Source organism: Leptosomus discolor, chromosome 7 (genome assembly GCF_034619465.1).
Source record: "Leptosomus discolor isolate bLepDis1 chromosome 7, bLepDis1.hap2, whole genome shotgun sequence".
Lineage (NCBI taxonomy): Eukaryota > Metazoa > Chordata > Aves > Leptosomiformes > Leptosomidae > Leptosomus > Leptosomus discolor.
In genome coordinates, this window is record NC_141397.1 from 57,843,107 (window position 1) to 57,858,132 (window position 15,026).

Here is a 15,026-nt window from a genome sequence, read left to right on the forward strand (position 1 = left end):
TGAGGAGGTGGTAAAGTGGTTCAGAGAAAGCAGCAAGTAATTGAACAAGGACTCCCTCCTTGTTGGGTTTTGCAGCCTTCTGCAGTTTTAGCCAACTCCTGTTTTATTCTTCAGCTGTCTTGCTGTATTAATGGCTTTGAACTCTTGCTTGTGAAGGGAGTGATTAAGGTGTTGTGGCTTAGTCATCAGACTTTGCTTCCTACTTAATCTGCGATGAATATAACAGCTTATGTGCACGGTGATTAAAACCATAAGTGCCTTCCATGAGAAAGGGTTTCAAAGTGCTCTTCCTTTTTGCCTACTTGATTTAGGGTCTGGAGCTGCCTGGCAGCCTCTGGCACCACAGATCCTTTGCTTGTGATCTGGAGTTAAGTGTGCAGGTGGCTGGGTATTAAAAGATACTTTTATAATTGAATGCAGAATAGTAACTGCAGTTATGCAAAACAATAGCCAGCTTGGGGACTTTAAGGAGAGATGACGAAACGTCCTGCCTTCCTCATGTGTACTATCACATGACATATTGGACTTTTTCTTGAACATCTTAGCCTGAGTTGCGTGGGAAGCATTTTTTCAATTCCACAACGTTTCAGCTGTTTTTTTTTCCTATTCTGTGTATGGGACGCAAAATGAGATTCTGCAAAATTTTCTGTAAACAGAAAAACCTGAAAAAAAAATGGAGTTGATATAAAGAGCTCAGTGGGATAGTGACAGATCATGCCATTCAGGTTCAAATTTTGTGTATTTTTTCCAATCCAAATTAATCTAACTTTTGAAACAAAATTGTGCATTAGAAATGGTGTCTTTAAAAATTAAGCTGGGTTGGGTATGAACTAAATGGCAAAAAGTGTTTCAGCAATTTTCTAATGTTTTTCTCTGAAATATATTAGAAATGGAGGACACTCCTGAAAAAAAAATAGCCTTTTTTTTTTTTCTTGCAACCTATAGCAGTGGCTGACCCTGCTGTGCTATACCAGAGGGGGTAAATATATCTGCTCCTGTGAATCTGACCTGCCTGACTCCTTCTGGAGATGCTTCTACTTCTCATTTGTTATTCTTGAACTTCCAAAATAAACAAATCTTTTCTGTGTTTTGGATGACAAAGCTGATTCCTCATCTCTGCTCATCTTTTTTGTGAGTCATTTGCTGCTCTTCTGCCTGGAAATGGGCACGCTTTAGTATTGCTGGGCGTATAGTGTTTCAGAGTGTTTTAGAATTAACATCTCTTACCCTCTATATCACAATAAAATCGCAATGAAATATGCTAAATTCTCACCTGAATAGATGTAGTTCAGTTAAAAATATATACTCACCTACCAGCTCCCTGTATGAAAATGGAGAACTATAAAAAGTAGACAGGCTGTATGGAGGGTTCTGCTAATGTTAACACTTTTTTCAGTGTTTGGAGAAATTTCTTTCATTTTAAAAAAGCCTGGTGTGAATTCACCTGGCAGCATTTCCAGGTTTTTTTCCAGATCATTTCTGAAGGATGAAAAAGTCCTTTGTGTGAAATGAGGTTTGTTTTACATTCAGCAATCACAGGCTGGGGCCAAAAAACGGCTTGTTGGGGGGCTGGCACGTAGCCAGAGGCAGTGTGGCTTTGCTGGGCACCGAGTGAGGCACCGATCTGTCCTGGTTCACTGTGATTTCTCAAAACACAAGTGAGAACATAGCTTGGGAGAGCCAGCTCATAATGAGCCAAGTGCTGCGCTGGCCACCTTCCTGGGGCTAAACCAGTATGCCCAGTCTACTCTTCCAGGTGTACTGGCCATGGGCTCTGCCTGCAGGGTCCTCCCTAATTTGCAACAGCTCAAACAATTGAATCACATGGCCTGACCACTCTGTTTTCTGTTTAAAAAAAAAAAAAAGTTAATTTTTTTTTTTAAGTGCACCGTGTATGTGCACACAAACGGCTTCCTGGAGCAGCAGCATTTTCTGTGGGGATGTCTGCACTGAGAGAGGAGCTGATAGTCTGCCCCATACGGATACGATAATGAATAAATGCTCCTTTCCTCCTTCCTGGTGCCTCCTAACTTAGTAGCTGTTATAGTCTTTGAGGTAGGTGCTTTACTTATAGTAATGATCAGTGATGTTCTCTGAGATGAAAATCACTTGAACCTGGCTGGAGCCTGGCCAGGGCTGCTGCTGGTTACATCTGTGTGACTGATTCTGCACTTTGCTGGCGGGTGAGAACAATGGAAGAAAGGAAAGGTGTTGCTGGTCAGCCTCAAAAAAAATAAAATGTTCAAAATGTCTGGTGAACCGAGCAATTGCTAGTAGTTTTGTTTTGTCAGATGAAATATTATATTTATTTCTCAAGCTTTCCTAATAAAAAAACCCTACCCCTGGATTTTGAAAGGCAACATCAATTCAAACTGAAAAATGGAAGCATCTTGCTTTCAAAACATTTAAACAAAATATTTGATACTTACCCCTGCTTTTCACTCTTTCCTGCACAACAAAAGCAATCTGGCAAAGTTTGTATCCAGTTGTGAGATGTTTGGATACACCACAAACTGTGTGTGGTTTCTTCCTGCGAAATAGTGCTGGGAAGTGACAAGTGTTCAGCAGAGCAGAAAAGTGAGGTTTCTTCCCATATCTTTGGTAGATGATGAGCAGTACAGTGTCTAATGGAAAGCTGATGCTACTGTGCTCAGACACTGAGTCTACGAAAAAATTGTATTGCTGCAAAGATATTATGTTCAATCCACTTGAATCGCTGCAGCTATTTTAATAAGGGCATAACTGTATGAGAAGGGAAATTAACTGACCAATTTTTAAGGTAGTATTACCTTGAAATTGCCATTCTCTTTAGAGGTTATATTAGTAGAATTGTATTGCTGTAAGGTCACAGCTTTCATAGTCAAACAAATGTAGGAATCTGCTTGCACCAGCCAGTTCTTGCTCAGCAGCCTTTTCCATTAAACTCTTCTGTGGCTGGTGATGAGGATGGAGATGAGGAGGTGGAGCCAGCAGTATCCCCAGCCTTCTCTTGGGACTTTGGGACTTCACTCCCTTTTTGTCCCCCAGGTTTGAAATCACTGCATTTGTGTCTTCTTGAGATGTGCAGGCTTTTGTGTTTTCTGAGCCCTCTCTCCTTTCTGTATTCACCTCAAACTCACACTGGAGTTGGGTACACTTCTACTCTGGGTACATTTTGTGAGATAAAGTGACATCTCCTCAATTAGAAAAGCTAAACCAAAATAAGCTCTCCATTGTCCTAGCTGGTGACATTTAGTAAGTCTGCAAGGTGCCAAGTTTCAGAGTATAACAGCAGGGATATTCACATTTCAGCTTCAGATTTAGGTGTTCCAAAATAGACATAAGACCTGACATAAATAATTTAATTAGGAAAATAAGAGCTATTAAAAGGCCATGTGAATTTGGCACCTGGAATACTTATGCATGCTTTAAATCCCACAAGGGTGCCTCTCATAGGCTCATAGTGCCCGTGAATGCTGTGCTGCTGTTTTCATAACACACCTTTCCATTCTGGGGTTTTGTAGCACTTGTGGTTCCCTGCTATCCTGAATGCCCAGCTGGGACATCAAGAGGTGAAATGTTTGTGCTGGGAAGAGTCAGGACCAGTCTCAAAAACAGGGCAGATTTGCCTGATCACAGAATTTCACTACCATGTATTTCTCATTCATTTGAGCTGCCTACAGAAACGTTGGTTCCTTTTGCAGGGCATAAACATGATACCAAAACTGAGGAAGAGAAAGAAACAGCACAGGCTAACATCTGCACTGAAATGCAATGCTTCTTTGGGCCAGCAGAAGTTGTCAAAAATTGCATTTGCAATGCTAACGCTTCAGTAGGGGGTTAACTGTGCCAGTGATCAGATGGATAATTCCCTTTAAAATTATTGTTTTACCTCACTCCATCCAATTACTCAAGTTGTTTTGCTATCCCACAAATCTCTCCGTTAATGTCAACAAAATGATTATAGACTGCAACAGCATCAAGATGTTTCACCCACAGGAATGCTGGTGAAATGTTTACGGCACAACATGTTGAAAGCAGCGTTTGATGTGTAAATGTCAGGAACAATCAACTTTCTTGTCACCAGAACCAAAATGCACAATACGGGCACCAAAAATGTCACGCACACAACCAAAGAACTACTTTATCACAGGCCATGTAAATTGTCATGCAAACTGCCAACATCGCTGTCAGCAATGTTGTGAAAAAGCCACCACAGCTCTTTGCTGGTGATGCTGTGTGCCGTTTCCGATTTGTGAATCACCATCAGCAGCACCGTCGTTCCTTCAGCATCGGTGACTGAGCTGATGGTGGGGAGATGGACGAGGGACAACTGAGGGTGGCAAAGCCAAACACAGATCAAACCTCTGCTTGAGGGGAAATCAACTTTATAAAGGATGAAGATGCACCCTGGGAGCCACCTGGGCTATCTAGAAATGGGTCATGGTGCCTCCTTGGCTGTGTGGCTCTGGGGGCCCACCTGGATACCTCCCTTTTCGGCAGAACCTGTGGAATAAGGTTTTATAACAATGATGAGCATCTGCATCCTGGAGCCTCTCGCATTGTGGGTACCAGGCAATGAATCCCTGTGTCCCTGCGTGGTGATATCACCAAAACTGCTGACAGTCCCATGTCTGTGCAGCAGAGCAGTGGGGTACTGCGGCAGTGGGGCTGGGTCCCCCATCTCTGTCCCCTGTCCGTGCTGGTACAGGGGGTGGGTGGTCAAATAAAGGTTGCTGTCAGTCCACCGAGGACTTTGTGACTCCAGTCTCACTGATGCCGAAGGTGCCCAGATCTGCCGCCGATGGTTTCTGCAAATCCCACAGATGGATCAAAACCACATTTTTGCAAATAAACCTTTATGAATTCCCCGTTGCATCAGCACTCCTCATTTCTTGGTAGCAGAAGCTACAAAGAAAAGTCTGATGAAACAAGTCAGATCTGAAGGCAGAAGATGTTGAAACCTGGAAGATTTAATTTAATATTTTTATTACATATTTTTGGAACCCTGATTATACCCCCACCCTCCATGAATTTATTTACCTAAAGAAAATTATACTACTGATTACAAGATTGCAGGTTCACTTTCACTGCTGAGAACTCATTTTTTTTACAGCTCACGTTACACTTGCATGACTTGTAAAATTTTGTAACATCTTGGAATTTTTAATGCTACAGTGTGGAAAGGTACTTATATATAGATGAACTAGGCAGGATACTTGCTTTGCAGTCTTTTTGAGGGGAAAAAATTAGTTTCTTGGTTTGAATAGGCCTGTAAATAGTTTCTTTGAGCTATTGGATAGTGAGTTCACAGGGTGCTCACAGGAGCTGCCTTGCGTTTGTCCTTCAGGCTGAGTGCAAAGTGAGAAACTGTGAGAGGTGTCCTTAAAACATAAGAGGGAATGCTTTCTACAGGAGAACAGAAATAAATTATGTAGAAATTGTGGCTATATTGCGCATGAAATTATACTGGCAAGATCCCTGTGGTAAATATTTGACAGATAGGACAACGTCTTAGTCAGAATCTCAAGTTTTTCCAATAAATCATTGTACCTGGCCCTTTTAAATCATAATTCATGTCAGTCAGCACTGCATACTGAGTTAAGGTCAGGAGAGATTTCCAGATGTATTATGGTGATTATCTAACAATTCAGTTAATAGAGCCGTAGAATTGGATGAGATTTTTGCCAATTCCGATGTCACAGCAACAGAGACCTTTGACTGAAACAACATCATGAATATTGGATAAGATCCTGCAGTGCTGCTCCTCCATGTTATGATATCATTCAAGGATGAAGGTTATAAATACATGAGTTATACTGTTCACTTTCCAGTGGGTAAAAACAAAGACCCGCCCCCCCATCAAGTTCCAATACACAACTAGATATAATATAGCTTTTTCTTTATATATATATATATATATCTGTATATATATCAAGTAAAAAAATCTAAAATAGTTGGAAGTAAAAAATGAAAAAATAGCTGATTGTGTTATTTTTTCTTTACAGTGATATGGTAGCAAATACAAGACAAATGAGTAATAAACCTTTACATAAGGAGTTCTGGTCCCATCTCCATTAGTAGGGCTCAGACTAGAATAGAAAATGGAACAACATGATTTTTGTTTTTTGGCTACAGCTTCTGCAAGTGACAAAGATGATATTGATAAGACAGAAGGAAATTATAGCACTAAACAACATAAAACTCCAAAGTGTTTCCCAAAATATCTTAAACACCGTGGGGAAAAGTTTACTTCTGAACTGGGGGAACAAACACAAAGCATCACCAAGTCCTGCTGAGGCTGAAAACACTGTATGCTTATGCTGGCCTCAAAATATGTCCCTTTTGTGACATCTGACCATAAAAATCCCTATCAATCCTCCTGTCTGCCCCCGCCCCTCCTGCAGCCAATAATAAACAAGCAAAGCCGCAAAGCCTCAAATCCATCAAATGGACTGAGCCAGACGGGAGACCTCAGTGATGTACAAGTGGTTGGCTGCCCTTTGTCCAGCGCTGAATTTTCCCCAGCATCCTTTCCATTGAAAACTTCAATTGACTAAGCTTGGCAAATGGTCACACTGAGCCCTATTTTGGCCATAGAAAAGGAAGAAATACTAGTCTCAGCATAAAACAAGATCATATAGACAGTCAACACAAAACAGTATTTTTTCAGTTGTCTGCATAATAATAACATCATGTTTGCATATAGAACAGCTTTTGCATTATTGCTCTACTTATCAGAATATAGTAAGGAACTTATAACAGACTTGCACATTACAAACTTAAGGTTCTTTGGTGAAGAATGAGAAAACAGTATTTTCGCTGTAATTAAATCTCAGAGAAATTTTTGTTTTTATCTGTTGATCCTTTGGATTCTCTCACAGAGGAGGGAAAGGTATTGAGTCAGCTTTACCATTGCAACAATGGCAACCCCGCCGATCATCATGCAGGTGGGCCAGAAGAGGGAGTGGAACAGCACGTTGGAGCTGTACAGTTTGGTTAATATCACGTTCTTCTGAACGCCTTCGGGGTCGTAGAAGCAGGAGAAGCGTTGGTACTTTCTGAAGTTTTCCATCACAACGTTCACAAGTGACATGGATTCCTCATAATTCTTGCCGCACTTGGGTATGTAGGAACACTGGGAAGAAATTAGAGGGAGAAAAATGCATCTCCAAACCAGATACAATGTCTGCTTTCTGGTGGCAAACAGGAAAATCTCAAGATGATTATGCTTTTCATAATAAGAGTGCAATACTATTAAGCTAATAATAAATTTATCACAGACAAAACTCAATATTTTGCACATCTACAGAATTTCACATTGGAGAACCTCCAAGTGCTGTACAAACATTAATGCTTTAATCTGCGCAGCAGCCTCATGAGATAGGTGAATATATTATTATTGCTAATTTACACATGCAAAAAGGGAACTGATGAAGTACCTCTTCATCTTAAGTGGCATGCGTATGCTCGCAGTCAGATGGGTAATTGACTCTCTGTAAATACAAATCTGGTAGTTCAGATCTCACTTGGATCGGATCAAAGTGATTCTGGTGGGCACAGGAGTTCACCCACAGAGGAGAGGGCTGATGAGAGACCTTTAAACAAATTTTCCCTTGGGGGTAATGCCTCGATTAGGGACAAATAGTCTAGGAAAAAGCACCATTTTCCTACTGACAACCCAGAAGACTTTCATTCAACCTCTAGCTGAAGATCAGCCTGGCTACCAGGCTGGCTCTTAGTCTTGTTTTTGCTCTTGACTGCAGCGTAAGTCCAACAGTTCCTTCTCTCTGAAGATGCTGCTTGAATTTCAGTGTCACAAAGAAAACAAGATTTGGCGGTGGCTCTGTCTAACGGTTTCAACCTAGCATTCCCAAAGAATACTGAAGGCAAGTTAATGAAGAAACTAGCTGATGGAGTCCATACATTGAATATGTTCCATGGAACACGTAGGACAGCAGCCCTGGGCTGTGCTGACTATTCCCTGCAAAGAGCTAGTGTGGGCTGGTGAGGCGGTGGGCAGACACACGAGGACTGAGGCCACATCTCAATTTTGACTTAGAGTAGAAACACCTGAATTTGCTGCTGCTGCTGCTGGTCTGGAAGAGGACTAATGGGAGCAGAAGCCTGGGGTCCCTCACTCCCTCCTCTTTTCTAGACACTTGTGCCCCTCCACACCTGAATATTTTCTACATCTGCACAAGATTTTGATTAAAATCCCTACCTAGGCAAGAACTGCTTCAGGAGGGGTGGAAATCTGCTGCTTAACTTCGCATTGAACTTGCATGGGGGGGACCCAGCAGCTATGGGGTGATTGTGGGTCCCTGCCATGCTCCCTGCCTGAACCTGCTTGTCTGGGTGAGCATCTAAAGTAGCTCCAGGTAATTTAATGAGAGAAAGTGAGTTTTGCAAAGGAAAAAAGGTGTTTTGATTAAAATAATATGACCCATGGCTTTTGATTATTATTGTTTTAATGTATATACTTTATAAATGTCCCTCTATTCTTTTTCATGACTATGCTGTGACTTTTTTGTCATACTGCAACAAATCTCTAGTCCTAATAATGATCAAAGGATTAACCTCATAACAGGATTTGATTGATTCATTGGCAAGTTTATTAGCACAAAATATGATCTGAAGCACGGCAGAAAGATTGTCTGACATTAGCAGACTGGAGCATTAAGGGTAGAGCATGGCAGCACTGCCATTATGAATATTTCATAGAGCTCTAGAAATTAGAGATGGAAAATATCAGAGCAGTAATATCTCATCCATCCTCCTGCTGGTGCAAGCCTGCTCCCTTCAAGATATTCTCTTGCACTCTGCCCAGCTTTGTCTAAAACGTCCAAAGCCACAAGCCCTCTTCCAGCGCCTGTGGCTCTTTAATAGATCATAAGCTAATAAGTAGGGGAAATTTCTCAGTGAAGCATATCTCATTTTCTTTTACTAAATTATGTGCTACCACTGTCGTAACAGCTGTATTTCCAGCTCAGATTTTTTTTTGGCCTTTTTTTTTTTTCTTGCAACTTTGGTGCTATACAGTTTTGTTTCTTGAAGTCCCATGAAGTATCCTGAGGGAGGAGATTAAATGAGGACTTGGCCACTCTTGCCAAAGTCCAGCCCTTCCCCCTTAACAGAAAACAGCAGGTACGTAAAAGCCCAAATGATGACAGATTCTTGGACTCAAAATCTGCGGAATGTCCCAAGAGTGCAGCAGGGGCAGGTCTGATTTACTGCAAGTCTGAGTATTTTCCAAACATTTTCAAAGGAGACCTGACACTGAAGCAGAACTTGAGCTGTTGCCTCCTACACCTGATGGCACAGAGCCACCAGCCGTGTTGGGCTGGTTGAGCTGCCCATGACATGAGGGTCTGGGAACATGAAGCTGTGAAACGCAGTTGTGCAAGGGAGGTTGTTTTACTTCGCCTCTCAGCCAGGCTCCTTGTGCTGAAACCATCTCTCTCTCCAGGCAATGGTCTCCTATCCGCTCTCCAAGACACGGGTGCCCTTTACGCCGTGTGCTAGCTTTCTGTTTCATCCCAGTTCTCCTAGAGGCATCTGGGCCTCAGTTTTGAGGAGTTCCTTAGCACAAGGACTCTCTGTGTGCATTAAGTTTTGGTTGTGGGGTGCTGCTGGCCTCCTTCCACACTTTGGCTTCCCCAGCGAGATCCCAGGAATAGCATAGGGCTGGCTCTGGCGTGCTGGTGTCTGCTGTGTTGTATAGGTCATTGGCAAACAAGCAGGTAGACATGGATAATGGGATGTTTCGATGTTTTCTTTGGTTTGATCTTAATTTAGTTTTCTCCTATGCCTGGCAGGGAATTTGCTATCCACAATAGTTGTGCTGTACCTGTGAATGTAGACTACTCAATCTATGCTCTTTTATTACACCTCTACATTGTCAAGCACTTGGAAAACTGAAAATCTGAAAGTAAATCAATGACATTACACTGAAAATGCTCTTGCCAGAAAAGCCCCCAGTTCAGGCTGGGCAGTGAAATACGTGACTCTCATCATATGTCTGCGGTTGGGGTTTGTGTCCATGCTGAGCCTGGAAACTTTGACAAGCTGTGTTGTGGCAATCAATCTTTGTGAGAAAGGGGTCAGGTTGTCAATTTATATCTCTTTTGGAAAGTGCAACAGGTTTGAACTGAGGTCTGAAGGAGGAGCTTTGTGTCTGCATTGGCCTGATGTTGATTTCTGCAGACTGAATTTTCCAGTCCCAGACCAGAAATGGGTCTGCTGGGAACTGCTGCCAAACATTGCTGCTCCCCTCTGCACCAGGCAAACTCCTCCCTGGGTTATAAATACCTGAATCTTCAGCAAGAAACCATGAGATCCCCCATCATTTCTGAGTCTCAGGCAGTTACAGCTGGCATAATGGTGATTCTGGTGATTAAATCCTGCTTGTTATCTCACTTATGGAGCATGGAAATAAATCAGCAGTACCTCCAATGACACAAAAAGAATCAAAATGATATAGTATGAGATTGAAATGGGGCCTCTAGAACTGCTTTAACTACCACAGCCCTTCCTCAGGGTGACAGCCTGTCTCCGTGGTCCAGGTGCAAGGGGACACTGGCCAATTTATCTCTCCCAGAGGCTGTTAGAGCCTCTGACAGCTGAGGAAGGAAAGTGTAGCTGTGAAAGCATTTAAGCCGCTATGGTCGTAGTATTGACAAGGGGCTGGTCTTGTCCTAAAGGCTAGACATAAAATATGCACAGCGAGAGCAACGCAAAGCTGAGAGAAATCTCATGTGCTTTTCTGGGAAAGACTCGAGCAGCTCGACTGGTATCCACTTACTTCCCACTGATTCCCACCGGAGACTGGCAGCAGCACGCTGTAGATCACAATATAAATTGCACCTACTCCTTACCGCACCAACAGCTAGGTTAGACAGCAAGTCTCCTAAATTAATCATTGTTTAAAATGAAAGTGCATTTTGCTCCATCCGCCCTAGCTGGCGGCAAGCAAGAGACGGGCTCCAGGTGCTGCTCTGTGTGCATGGCGGTGCTCAGCGAGGCAGAGAGGTTGGCGGGGGGATGCCGACCTTTTGAAGGTCACTGGTGTTGGCCTCAGAGTCTGAGCACTGCACTCTGCAATGTCCTGAGTAATGTCAGGGCTCAGTGAGCCAAGGACTGGGTTGGTTTTTTTTTTTATTTGGCAAGGAGAAAGATAGGAAATGCAGACCTGAGTAGGTGGGTGGAGAGAGACAGCTAGCACCCAGCTGGAGCATCACAAAACCAGGTGTGCTCAGGGCTGCTTATCCTGCTGCGCAGGGCTGCCCTCTGGCCAGGGGAGAGGGAGCACCCATCCAGGGAGCTAAGACGGTTTCACTGATCTGAGCTTGGAGTCTCTGCTGACCCCAGCCAGGCACAAGAAACCAGGTATTTTATAGACATCGCCAACTTCCATTCAAAACTGCATTTGGATTCAGGTCACATAGCCAGCAACATGTCAGAAAAACCTAGGAATCCTCCCGAGAGCAGAGCTTAACCTGTAAAACAACCTTGGGCTGGAGAAGTATTAACTGTGCCTACGTTAAATTAAGAGGAGATGGCATCTGGAGAATTTCAAAGTCCATTTCAGCAAGGAAAAATAATCAATAACAGAATGTGGAGATTATGTTGAATCTCTTGATTTATTTGAATCCAGTGGAGCATAGAGATCAATCTGAGCTGTTTTAATCAAACTGCGGCATGAGAGACACTGGATTTTGCTTCTGCCCCAGCAGAAATTGGGGTCTGTCCTGCCACAGGCTTCAAAAATGGCAAGTGCCTCCTTTCTGCACTGATGCCGAACCGGAGGGGAAGATGGGGGCACTCTTCTCCATTTCACACTTCAGATCCAGAGGACTTTGCCTCTAATGCCACAGGAGCTAATTATCCAGCAGAATAACTGGCCCAGTGCAACCACACTGCGCTTTGACTAATTTTAATATCGCTTCATCTTAATATGCAGAAGTAATTTGGTCTACTGAACTGCTGCCGTAAATAGAAACACAATAGGTTACACTGTCAGCAGCCTGAACCAGGGCTCTGCTGTTAGAGGCTGCACTTTACCAAGCGCCCATAGTTTGGGGTTCAGTGACCTTGGATAAATAAGTAGTTAAGGCAAATCTGGCGCTTGTAAGTCTAATGACTTAGCTGCATCCTGGCTTGCTGCAGCTTGCAGTCTTAGGCACCTAGGTGCTGTAGATACAAAGAAAGGAAGGTGAGGAGAGGGACATTTCTTAGTCCAGTCCTGCCTTGCCACGTGGAGGGAGCAAAGAGCCACCTGCGAAGAGGCGGTCGCTTGCCTGGGTGTGATGCACAGCGCTGCATCAGCCGCACAGATGTGGCTGCGTGCCGGTGAGGAGATGCCGTCTGTGCATCTGCTGTGTTCATTATAGCCTCCAGACAGGAGCTGTCTCCATCCCACCTGGATAGAGTTACTCTGGATTTTGTACTTGCTGAAGCACAGAGAGGAATTCTTCTGCAGATTTGTTAAAAATAATTTCTTTTGGTTCAATGTCTGGAATCAGGGAAGTTGTGCAAGAAAGATGGGCTGCCTCCTTATCTTATATGTGCCCAAAAGGCAGGCCTTTTATTTTAATGCTGTTGCTTTCATCTTGACAGTCCCTGCTCAGCAAACTTTCTGTATCTTTGCACCATCCATAGGGGTAAGTGCTGTGCCTTGACCCCAGCAGCACAACTGACCTCAGCAAAGATGCTCAGGGCACAGAGTTTGTCACCAGAGACTGAGACAGAGACATGCCTGCTGTTAGACACGGGGCTCTTGCCCCTCCCTGTTGCCTCGCCTGGCCCTGCAGTAGCAAGACCATTTTTATTCTTGTGGTTGCAGATACTCCGTGCACATCGCTAGGGGTGTTCACGATCATGCAGAGTCATATGTGGGTGGGAAGTGACTTGTCCACAGCTCCACGAGAATACTAGTGCGACAACTGCTCAGGGCTAGCCTGTGCTTGTAAAGCACTTGCAAAGCACGAGGGAGGCTCCAGCCCATGGAGGACACCATCGCGTGTGGGACGAGCCACACTCCCTGCACAGGAAGGAGGTGGAAAACTGCCTCCTGCAGAGATGAGAGGTCAGTCAGTGCATTGATTTCTGCTTTCTCTGCTCCATATTTACCAGTGAAGCAGGAGCTGGAAGCCTTATATTGCTTTAAAGTGAGGAATGGGTATAACAAGGTGAGCAGCCCTTCAGAAACCCATTTAGGAAGAAATTTTATTCTGTACTCCTACCTCAGAATTAATTTTCATTGTTTCTTCGGTGTGGTAGAGCAGAAGCTTCTGGCCAGAAGAGGTGAGATTGACGTACACCTGGAGGCAGGGGTACTGAGAGATTTTCCAGCAGTCTGGACCGCAGCTAAATGAGCAGTTGAAGGTTTCTGTGATGGATGCATTGAGAAGTGAGCACTGAGCCTCTTCCGTCCAAACACTAAACAGGAAAAAAGAGAGACATTAGAGCATGGTGAGAACAGGCAATAAGCACTAAACGCAGCCCAGGCTTTCCATTGGGGATATACCAGGGGGCATCTTGCAGGAGATGGTACATGTACCAGGGCTTTGAGCAAAGGCTGGACTTTTTCGTATTACGCATCGCAGATGGTGTATTATTCTATAGTACCCAATGTTTGTGCTTTGGGCACAAAAATGCCTGATTCACTTATGTGTATGTATAAATGAAAAGGGAACTAAAACTTCTAGTCTGGAGAAGGTATATTTGAAACCAAAGGGAATTAGCAGAGGTATCGGGGAAGAAAACTGAGCAGCCTGCCCTGGGGAGAGCATAACGCATGCAGTGCTGCATGACGGGACACCCTGGACCAAGACTTGATGGTTAACCACCAAGTCCAGTTCAATTTAAAGTGAAGGCTGTGAGGATGACTTTGAACGACCAGGGTACATCTATTCACATGCTTGAAGACACAGTAACACACAAGTGGTACAGCATGCAGCTTTACCTGTGGAAAGGGTTTTTCTCGTGGCAGGTTGCTCAGTTTTCTGTAAGTTAAGTCAGCAGTTGTAATCGTTCTGGAGGATTTAATCTTATCTCCAATTCAGGTAGAACTGCAACGGTGGAGCCTGGCAATGTTCACTTGGGTTTGTTGCATGTATTTAAAAATCTATGGCTGTATTTACCTTAGAGATGGGAGCAGTGGGAAGGGCATGCTGAGGAGTCTGTTAAAAGCCCTTCATGGGCTGGGGGAAGGTTTAACCCCAGGGCTCCCCTTTAGCCCCCTTAGCTCACATCCAGCATGGCTGTCCTGCCACTCACCATGAACGGGCTGAAGGTCTGCTTGCCCCTTGCCTACAAAGGCTATACACGGTAAGTGGTATCAAAGATTTCTGACTAATTCTCTTGATATTTTACTTTGGCAGTAATTCTACTTGTATATTCCATTTTACATTGATATTAAATTATGCTATGATTTCTGGGGAGTAATTAAGTGAAAGGATTTTTGTTTCCCCTCCCAGGCAGTATTTTGTTGGAAGGGTATTGCTGTCTGTAAAGGAGAATAACCCCGAAGGAGATCTGGCTGTGGGAAGAGAAGTGACAGCAAAGGCTCCTGGGTTGTCATCTTCTCCTCACTTTCACCTTTCTGACTGCTGTTTTATTCATGCACGGGGGTAATAAAGTAACACCTACCTACAACAGACTTGTGAAGATGGAATATTTGATACTATGTAGGTGCTTTGATATCTTCTGGCAATTTTTCACATAGTTTGTAATATAAATTATCACTTTCCACATGAGCAATTTTGACCTTAGCAGCCTCTGCAATTGACCCTGATATTGCTGAAAGGTCTAGGAGAACAATTTGGAAAAGCAAACGCTCTTGGTCTCTGCTTTCAAAATCTAAACTTTGCCTGGATTTAAAAAGCGACAAATACCTTTATCGCACAAATAAGATGCTGTAAATCAGTACAATTCATCCTCAGGCATCACTATTTTTTCCTTATCATTGCAGGGTCAAGAAGGAATATCTTCCTGCAGGTGCACCAATGTAATTGAGGATGCTCCTACCAGTTAACAGTAGGCAC

General features: G+C 43.5%; 1 protein-coding gene across 1 annotated transcript in view; it reads right to left on the reverse strand.

The window, feature by feature from the left end:
* Nucleotides 1-6,832: 6,832 nt before the first annotated feature.
* Nucleotides 6,833-15,026, reverse strand: part of LOC104350621 (calcium-activated potassium channel subunit beta-2) — a 50,735-nt gene continuing 42,541 nt past the window's right edge. Inside the window, exons 4-5 of the mRNA XM_009956522.2 lie at nucleotides 13,224-13,419; nucleotides 6,833-7,117 (exon numbers count right to left, since the gene is read on the reverse strand). Coding sequence (XP_009954824.2) covers nucleotides 6,833-7,117; nucleotides 13,224-13,419 — 481 coding nt within the window. The remainder of the gene's footprint in view (nucleotides 7,118-13,223; nucleotides 13,420-15,026) is intronic.